This window comes from Corapipo altera, unplaced genomic scaffold (genome assembly GCF_003945725.1).
Source record: "Corapipo altera isolate COAL_440 unplaced genomic scaffold, ASM394572v1 180, whole genome shotgun sequence".
Taxonomy (NCBI): Eukaryota; Metazoa; Chordata; class Aves; order Passeriformes; family Pipridae; genus Corapipo; species Corapipo altera.
Genome location: NW_020884915.1, coordinates 2,356,972 through 2,367,051, shown reverse-complemented (window position 1 = coordinate 2,367,051; position 10,080 = coordinate 2,356,972). Strand labels below are relative to the sequence as shown.

At 47.9% G+C, this 10,080-nt stretch overlaps 1 protein-coding gene across 1 annotated transcript; it reads left to right on the top strand.

Moving 5' to 3' along the window:
* The first annotated feature begins 1,945 nt into the window (after positions 1-1,945).
* FOXI2 (forkhead box I2) lies at positions 1,946-5,562 on the top strand. The gene is made up of 3 exons (XM_027655194.1): positions 1,946-2,405; positions 2,831-3,095; positions 5,216-5,562. The coding sequence occupies exons 1-2, from the start codon at positions 1,946-1,948 to the stop codon at positions 3,025-3,027; spliced, it is 657 nt and encodes a 218-aa protein (XP_027510995.1). The 3' UTR covers positions 3,028-3,095; positions 5,216-5,562.
* The last annotated feature ends 4,518 nt before the right edge of the window (positions 5,563-10,080 follow it).

Below are 10,080 nucleotides of genomic sequence, written 5' to 3'. Positions count from 1 at the left end.
CCTTCAGCCCTGCACAGGACCATCCCTAAGAGTCACACCATGTGCCTGAGAGCATCATCCAAACATCCCTTGAGCTCTGTCAGCCTTGGTGCTGTGCCCACTGCCCTGGGGAGCCTGTTCAGTGCCCAACCACCCTCTGGGGGAAGAACCTTTTTCTAATACCCAACCTAAACCTGCCCTGACACAACTTGAGGCCATTTCCTGGGTCCTGTCCCTGGTCCCCACAGAGCAGAGATCAGTGCCTGCCCCTCCTCTGCCCCTCCCGAGGAAGTTGTAACTGTGATGAGGTCTCCCCTGACGCCACCTTGACATGCTCCTTACCCTGTCAATCCAGGTGAAATGCTAAAGAAATGGAAAAAAGGTTGTAAAAAGCTCCACATTCTGTAACAAGAAGTATTTTTTTCCTGTGGGTTAGAATATCATCAAGGAGCTAAATTATGTTTGGGTGTTTACCAGGGATTGCTGCTTCCTAGTAAACGGTTTCCTGCAAAGCAAAAAGAAGTCAGCATTAACAAATATGTGGTTTTGTGTCCTCGGGTGTCAGCTCAGCTGAGAAGGGGACAATTTAATGAGCTCTCTGTGGGCTTGTAAATTGGTATGTTTGGAAAATATATGAAACAAAATCCTCTTGTTTGCATGGTAGATGTCTACAACTTACACAAAAATTCAGCCAACCGACATGAAGTTTGCCACGAGGCACTAGACTAACACAAATAATATCACTCTGCTGCTCTGCTTCAACATGATGGATACAAACACAAGTTACACCTTTCCCTGACACACAGACAAGCAATGCAATGGAAAACAAAACAGCAACATCCACAGGCAGCCATTCTGGTGATACCTGGAGGTCAATTTGCTGCTGGATGTCTCCGGGTAATCACTGACAGCAGGGAAATTAAATAACTTTAATGTTAGGGGTCAGGTTGTTTCCTGAGTTATTTTCATTGAAATGGAAGGAATATTGCCCCTCACACTTTTGAGATTTGAAGGCAGATCTTCTATAAATATGCCTGAAGTAACTGATATTCAGATGAATGCCTTGCCAATGGTATGAAGGCTCTTTTTAATTCTGCAACGTGCATATGTGCTTGCTTACCTTTATCCCTTTTCCTGACTTGCTGGTAATTTCCTTGCTACATGATGAGGCTCTTGGGGTTATGAGATTTTGTTCATTCAATTGGAAGAATATAGAAGGTGGGGTCAGATGGCTCTGATTTTCCCAAATTTAGGGAATCATAGAATCCTAGAATAGTTTGGGTTTGAAGGGATCTTAAGATCACGTTGCTCCACTCCTTGTCATAGGAAGTGATACCTTCCACTAGCCCAGGTTGCTCCAAGCCCCGTCCAGCCTGGCCTCGGACACTTCCAGGGATTGGGCAGCCACAGCTTCTCTGGGCAACCTGTGCCAGGGCCTCACCACCCTCACAGGGAAGAATATCTTCACAATATCCTATATAAACCTACTCTTTGGCAGTGTGAAGCCATTCCCCCTTGTAGTTTCTCCCCATCTTTCTTGTGGGCTTGTTTCAGGTCCTGGAAGGCCACAGTTGGGTCACCCCAAAACCTTCTCTATTCCGGGCTGAACAATACCAGTTCTCTCTCACAGCAGAGCTGCTCCATCCCTCTGATCATCTCGGTGCCTCCTCCGGACTTGCTCCAACAGGTGCACATCCCTCCTGTGTTCAGGTCCCACCCACCTGTTACTCCCAAATCCTCGCCGTTTCCCCAGGAACCCCCACCCTCCCTCCATCTCCCCATCCCCCGTGTGCTCCGATCCCGCTGCCCCCGCACCGGCCCGGCTCTGCGGGGCGGGGCGGGCCGTGCTGGGGCGGAGGGGCGGGAGGGGGTCCCTCGGGGGGTCCGGCGGCGGCGGGCGGTCCTTAAGCGGTCTTCAGGAGGTACTTAAGCGGGGGTCGGTCGGGCCCCACGCTGCCCCCGTACAATGCACCCCTTCGGGCCGCCCGGGCCGCCGCCGCCGCTCGCCCGGGACCTGCTGGATGCCGCGGGATGCTCCGCTCCCTTCCCGGCGCCCCGGCCCCCCGCGCATCCCGCCGCCAGCCCGTCCCTGTGGCCGGGCGGCCCCTGCTCCCCGTGCCCGCCCGCCGGGGCGGTGCTGCCGCCGGGCCCCGCGGGTGCGGGCCGAGGGTGGCCGGGGGTGTCCCCGCTATCCCCGCTGTCCCCGCTGTCCCCGGCCCGGCCGCCCTACTCGTACTCGGCGCTGATCGCCATGGCCCTGCACAGCGCGCCCGGCCGCCGCCGCACCCTCAGCCAGATCTACCAGTTCGTGGCGGAGAACTTCCCCTTCTACCGGCGCGGCAGGGCCGGCTGGCAGAACTCCATCCGACACAACCTCTCCCTCAACGACTGCTTCAGGAAGGTGCCGCGGGACCAGGACGACCCGGGTAAGCACAAGAGGGCACAGGCTTAGGACAAGAGGGCACGGGCTTAAGCTGCGCCAGAGAAGGTTCAGGTCAGGCATTAGGAAGAAATTCTTTGCAAAGAGAGTGTTTGGACATTGGAAGGGGAAGTGATGGATGATTGCCCCGGGAGGTGATGGGGTCACTGTCCCTGGAGGTGTCCAAGGAACGACTGGACGTGGCACTCAGCGCTCTGGGCTGGGTGGCAAGGTGGGCATCGGGCACAGGGTGTACTTGACGATGCTTGGTTGTGGCACTCAGTGCCACGGTTTAGTAGACAAGGTGGTGTCGGGTCAGAGGTTGGGCTCGATGATCTCAGAGGTCTCTTCCAACCTCGTGGATTCTGTGATTCTGTGAAGGGCAACCCCGGACGGCGGGAGCCCCGATGGATCCTCCTCTCTGCTTTGCAGGCAAAGGCAACTACTGGACCCTCGACCCCAACTGCGAGAAGATGTTCGATAACGGGAATTTCAGGAGGAGGAGGAGGCGGCGGGCGGAGGGGGCCGGAGCGGCGGAGGCGGCCGGGGGCGGCGGCGGGGGCGCGGGGGTGGCGTGTCCCCCTGGCCCCGATGCCACCCTGTATGGCCGCGCCGGGGGCCAGCCCTGACTGGAGCCCCCCGGGCGCACCCAGGTGCACTGAGGCACGAGAGAGGAGTATTTTTGTAACGTGTAAATGTAAGTTTTTATATAAAATCGATAATTACAGGGAGGTGCGGGAGGACGGGAGGGGTGTGGGTGCTGCCTGCAGGGCTGGCTGTGGATGCTGCTTTCCCTCCTTTTTTCACTGTCTCTTCCCACCACCTTGGAGAGGCTTTAAACTCCTGCCATGCAGGTGTCCAGTGTGGTTTTCTCACCTTTCCATGGCCAGGATTAAAGCAGAGTTCCCTGCCAGTCATAGCCCTCCTGGCTTGGTTCAGGAAGGTAAGTGATGGGTTTCAAGCCTGGATGTCCCAGATATGCCGGGAGATGCTCCACAGAGACAGGCTGAGAGGGCTGGAATTGTTCAGCCTGGAGACAAGAAGGATCCAGGGACACCTTAGAGCCCCTTCCAGTGCCTGAAGTGGTGCCAAGAGAGCTGGAGAGGGACTTGGGACAAGGGCCTGGAGGGGAAGGACAAGGGGAAATGACTTCACACTGTCACAGGGCAGGGATAGACGGGAAGGAATTCTTGGCTGTGCGGGTGGGGAGGCCCTGGCACAAGTTGCCCAGAGAAGCTGTGGCTGCCCCATCCCTGAAAGTGTCCAAGGCCTGGTTGTTCAAGGCTTGGAGCAACCTGGTCTAGTGGAAGGTGTCCTTGCCCATGGCAGGGGGTGGGACTGGATGGGCTTTGAGGTCACTTCCAGCATAATCATTCTGTGACTCTCTGGTTCTATGACAGAGCCAGAGGGATGTGCCCTCACCCCAGCCCCTGCTCCCAGGGAATATGAGGCTGGCATACAGCTCACCCAGCCCCATCCCCTGCAGCGCTCCTAAATAAACCCCCTTTTTTTCCCCAAAAACACAAGCTCATCTTTGTGTCAGCCTGTGGAGCTGACAGAACTTGTACAAAGAATTCCAGATTTAATCAAGCATCTCAAATTAAGGCAGGTCCCTGCTGAGGAGCTCCTTAATTGCTGGTTTTCCTGCTCATACCTTTGCCCATCTCCCGTGGGGAGCTGGTGGCCTGTGGTGTGGCTGTTTTGGTGCCACCCGATCTCTGCCCCCAGCACAGCCCCTCACACACCCTATGGCTTCCCGAGGCACCTGTGCTTGAGGCTGCCATGGAAAACACCTCGGATTTATGCACAGCATTTCATAGAAGTACTTTTTAGGAAGCTTTGGGAAAATGCAACATGGCACCAATGGGCTGCAGCCACGGTGGTGACGTCTGAGCTTTTTATTTAATAGTTCAAATGGGAGGATTTTGGTCAAACCCCCCCTTTGCTTATTAATACCTGGTGCCTGCTCCCTGCTTTTGTTTTCCTCTTGTTTTTTGAAGAAAACAAATACAAACTCTTGCCTTTCCTTCCAGGCTCTCTGTTTCTTCCCGCCTCTTCCTCATTTATGACCAAAATACATTTTTCTTAAATAAAAAGCTAAAAATATTATTGTTGTTTCTTACAAGAAAATAACCCCACATAGAAACCTGTATAATTCAATTTTTTTTGTGCATTATAATGGGGCCGTGCCAACAAAAAATGCTACATAAACTGTCTAAGAACCTAAAGCATTTCAGAGATTCAAGCTCCTGATGGAAGTGAAGATTCAGCTGTACAGGCCAAGTTTTTCTTGGCCCCAAATGTAATACAGTGTATTACAAAGTATCTGGTTTACAAATACCCAACTTTAGTAGATCTGGAGTGAAGGAAAGAGCAAACTGAACTTATCAATCAATATCCTGTATAGGTTTATGTAGATAAATTTATTGTTTATTAATTCCCTTTTTGAAAGAAAATCTTCATACAAAAAAAAAATCACTTTGACATAAGAGAAATCACTATCGTGAACCACCCTTTAAAGTATTTCAGACAGAATCTCTTTGTCCATGTTATTATTTTCCAGGGGTATCGAGTAAGAAGAGATTTAAATTATAACTGTTGTTTCTTTTTTAAAGTGAGTAGGATCCTATCAGAGGGGTCAAGCTGCCTTTGGATGTGATATTCATTCTCCAAGGCATGGGCACACACTTTTACATAGGAAGGATGGAGAAAACCCTGGAAGAGCCAGAGGAGCCTTTCCAAAACACAGTGAAGACACTGAACCTCAGAGCTGGGCAAGAAATTATTTCACTCAACCCACATTTTCTTCTGCTTCAGGATACGAAGTTCTAGATGCAACTTTTTGGGCTGAGCTCTGTATTTTCACCTTGAGACTGTTTCTCCTGGGACAATATCCCATTGCAGGACCCTGGAAATGCAGGAAAACACAAAAATGAGAAGCCCAGGAGGCTGCAGGTGCTTCAAGCTTTCCCAGAAAAGCCTTTGTTAGTTCACCTGGGTCCTGCTTTGGGGAAATCCATGGACAGCTCAGTGAAAGGATCCCACTCCACTGCCAGAACCTTTCTTCAGAGACTGTTTAAGGTGATGATTCAATGTGTACATGGAGGCCATCATTTGTATTTCTTTGTGCTCCTTTTGTTCTCTAATTCTACTTTTGTGTCTTGAAAAAAAAAGGAGATTTTTTTAAATAAATCAGTCAAATGGAGCAGGGAAGTTGTAATCCCTGTAAGAAAAACATGGCTTGAGGGAAGAACTGCCTCAGGTAATGAGGCTCTGGGCTAATCGGGCAGTGAAGGCTTTAGTGGAAAAGGGTGATGGGATGCTGGGATGGGTGGGATCTGTGGTCCAGCCTTGCTTGGACCAGATTCCCATGGAAGCCCAGAAACAGCCTCATCAGGGTGGATTCCTCAGGAGGGTGTCTGAGAACAAGGAGCCAACTCAGGATCTCGGATAAGGCTCCAAGGAAACCTGTCCACTTTGGAAATGCAGAAGGGCTGAGGAGCTGGGCCTTTTCACTTGGGGAGTTAAGTCAGATGTCAAAAATGAAGTGTCCCTAAGAGTACAATGCCCCAACAACCTGTGACACACACCCCTGCTGCCACCCACACCCTTGCTGTCACCCACACATTTACTGCCACCGACACCCTGGATGACTTGCCACTGTTATTCCGTGTCTGTGTGAGCTCAAGGAGTCAAACGTGTAAGAGCACAGGATGCTCTTGCATTTAGATATAATTTCTGATATCTCCTGTTCTTAGATACATTAGAAATCCAGTGGAGTGATTCTTGGTGTGTGCTGTGTAGGGCCAGGAGTTGGACTCGATGATTCTGATGGGTCCCTTCCATCTCAGCATATTCTCTGACTCTATCCTATAACTCTTGCTGGAGTTTAGAACATATTGGTTCCTCCTGTGGTGTCAACTGCAGGGATGGGTGTAGCATCAAGGAAACAGCATCTTTTCACCATTTCCCCCAACAATAAACTGTAAGCAGGGTTGAAAAGGCTTCACTAGTTGAGAGACTACCCAAAGAGACCAATAAATTGTGTTCATGGTTCATTTCACTGGAGAATTGGACTTATATTTAATGCATTATGGAAAAGCTCAGGAAATAACATAATAACATAACAGCACTCTATGCTGTGCTTGTCACAGGGGAAGCTGCAGCACTGGCAAGAAAACAACAGCCTTGGTTCAATATTCAAGGATGAACCCATGGAAATGAGGATCTAGGCTGTTCCTTTATCCAGCATGATAATTTTGATGATTTCTTTACTCTAGACTAACACGGTGGCCTATACAAGAAAGAGAAGGGGCTGGCAAGCACTCATAAGTCATGTTTTTGGGAGAAGGCAGTGATGCCCAGAGTGCAAGGTTAATCCATGATGGGTGGTTGGCAGGTGATGTGCTGAACATTTAATTCTTGGGCCATGGCTTGAGCCCAGCTTTAGGTCTGAAGCCAAGCAGGTTGGATGGTTCACTTCTACTCTTAGCACACAATAACTGTCTTCACAAAAAACAACCACTCATCTCTCACCATCCCTGGCAGATTTTCCTCCCAAAAAGGGTTGGACAAAGCTTGGCAGTGCAGACTGGCCTCTGGCTCACAGGGGTGAAGGGGATTTTCATTGCGTGCAAACAGTGCCTGTGGGGTGTCTGCTGAATTAACTTGGAGGAACGGAAAAGAAGTCTAAAGGCACATTCCCAAAAAAAACACGGGGTCTGTCCTTGCAATGCTCACTGGCTGGGCAGGGAAAGGCAGACAGTGGCTGGAAAGGAGAGATGGAAGTTTCATTTCTTAAGAAATTAGTCTGTGCATTATTTTACTGGTTTTAATTCCTTATATTTTAGTCTTAGTTATATTCAAATCTAGTTGCAAAAGCAATAAATCTCTATTTTTAGAGTGATTATCACTTAGGAGGAGCCCATAATAAATGCAAACAGGATGTGATAAATCAAATTTATTTCTACTTTTGATTCAATTTTCCATCCACTCCAATACTTGCATGTGATTCATCCTTGTTAAGCACCATGACTTTCCTGTGCTTTACTTGATGACAACACTGCTTCCCAGGATTTTTTTTGTTGGCAAGACAGAACAGGGACTATTAAATTTTCTACAGCTGTACTGTGTGGGGAAAATCAATACATAATAAGGTTTCCACATTCCAGTCACTGTCTTGGAGTCAGCAGGGCAAGGGCTGAAGGGAAAGCAAGGTGTCTGTACTTGTTACATAAAAAATAACAGGAAACTCATGTTTTTCAGGAGTTGTCTAGAATTCCATGCTGCAGGACGTGGCAATTCTAGTCCTGTAGAAAAAAACAGGGACAAATATGGAGTGGAAGCAGGTTGAACGTGAATGACTCGTCTTGTACATTGTAGCAAATCACCTCTGTCTGGTGTATCTGCTTCCTTGGAATTGTGTCCTGATTCCTTTGGTGTCCTGGTGTGTCCTGATTCCTTCAGTGCCCTGGCAGCACCTAGAGGCCAAATTCTGCTTCTGGCCAACACCATCTCATCTCCGTGTGCTCCCTGGGTGACATCAAGGTCCTGAATTTCCCTGATGAGGGTCCTGGATCTGCTGCTTTTGGGATGGCAAGAAGTGCCACTTATATGGCACAAGAGAACCCCCAGTGTGAATTTGAGGTGTTTATCCTGCTCCAGACATTCAGCTCTGGGATTTCTTCCCTGTGAGGGTGCTGAGGCCTGGCACAGGTTGCCCAGAGAAGCTGTGGCTGCCCCATCCCTGGAAGTGTCCAAGGCCAAGGTTGGACGGGGCTTGGAGCAACCTGGGCTAGTGGAAGGTGTGGAACTGGATGATCTGTAAGGTCCCTTCCAACCCAAGCCATTCTGGGATGCAGGCACCCAAATTTGCCAAGCCCAGGTGTCCTTCCCATTCTGCTCAGGGGCCCTTTGAGGTGCTGAGCTGCTCTGAACAATGCTCTCAGCTTCCTCCAAGAGCAGGAAACTTGTGGAGGGGACCAGTTTCAGTGAATGCTGAATGAAATACTGCAAAACTAGGGATAGTAGAGGAGAAATGGTATCATGAAGTAGGGGAAAAATTGAATTATAATAAAAACACTCCCTGGTATTGGCTCCAAGATCATATGGCTGCAATAGGGACCAAAACCACTCTAATCCTGCCTGCAGCAGTAGCATTTAAAAGTCCAACTCATGTCTACCAAAAAGGATTAACATGTTTTTTTCACTGATTTTTCTTTCAAAATGGCAACACAAATTAGCAACATTTTTCCTTCTTTTAAGGAAAATACTTATCACCTGTACAACCACATGGAAAAAAGGAAAATTTCTTATTTCAGGGTGATTTCTCCTGGGTTTGCTGAAGGATTTCATACTATTATCTCTGTTAACAGCTTATTTCGTTCGCACCTGTCAAGTTTTGAGAGAACTCTTATTTTATTTTATTTTATTTTATTTTTTATTTTAATTTAATTTAATTTCATTATGAGCTAAGCTTACAAAGTGTTGCTGCTCATGCTGAGCCCAAAGACACTTAAGGCTTGTGAGTTTTCCAGCATTTTGTTAAGATGAACTTATGAATATTTCTTCAGACTGAGAAAAACCAATGCAAAACCATTCCATGTGAAGGCAATTAATCACTAGTGAGGCTTTCTGACATCTTCACAGCAGATGATCAGCATAGACTGCTTTTAAAATAAACTTAGTTTTTTGCTGTTCATTTCTAGCTGGGATTTTCTTACCTTGAAGTGTGTGGTGAAAGATCAATATATTTTATCAAGCATTTTATGAAATCCACCCTGGAGCTTCTCCTTTATATTAAGACAATTTTCCTACAGTTTGAATGTAATTAATGGCTATTTAAAAGCTCTTTACAGTGCCCATGTGTTTAGGTGAGATTTCTGTAAAAGGGACTTGCTCAGACCTTGTAACATGTAAAACAGGAGCAAAAAGAACTGACAGCTCAACTTCAGCCCCTTTTTCCTCTCTGTAGTGTCTGAAAGAAAAGCACTATCAAACAAACAAAAAATCACACATGGAAGTTGTTTGGGGAAAAAATGCCCTTTCCTGTAAGTGTGTCTCCAGGCAATATAAAAGCTGTGTTGGTTCAAAAATGTGTGTTATATCCACACTGAGATGCACAGACATTGCTGACAAGGAGATAAATTGATTCTTCAATCATCTGGTCCTTATCTTTTTTTTTTTTGTAGCCCCTCCAGGTTTTGGTTTGCACTCAGTTTTTGTCCAAAGCCATTTATCTCAGTGTTTGACTCCTGCCTGATCCCTGCTCCAGTGGCTGGGGCTGCCCAAGGCGCCCATTAACCCCCCATTCCCAACCCCTTCCATGCTCTGCTACCTGGGAACCTCCTCCCTGATAGGCCTTGGGGCTGCCCATGGAAAGAGAAACAGCTTTAAGAAGGAAGAAGAGGTTTTAATACCATAATTGAAGGTTTCAGATTCATATGAGCCCTTTAAAATGACAGGCTTCCTTTTTTTTTTTTTTTTAAGTTACACATCCCATCCCTTCAGGTTCCTCTTGTAAACTTGCCAGGGATCACAGCATTCCCTTAATTTTTTTTTCCCTCACTTTGGTTTCTATAACAAGATAAGCTTCTCATGGTTTGTTAAGCTAAAATACATGAAAGAGGATTTTAAAGCTGTTGATTCAGGATAGGAGAGCAGGTAATCACAGTTTCTTACTC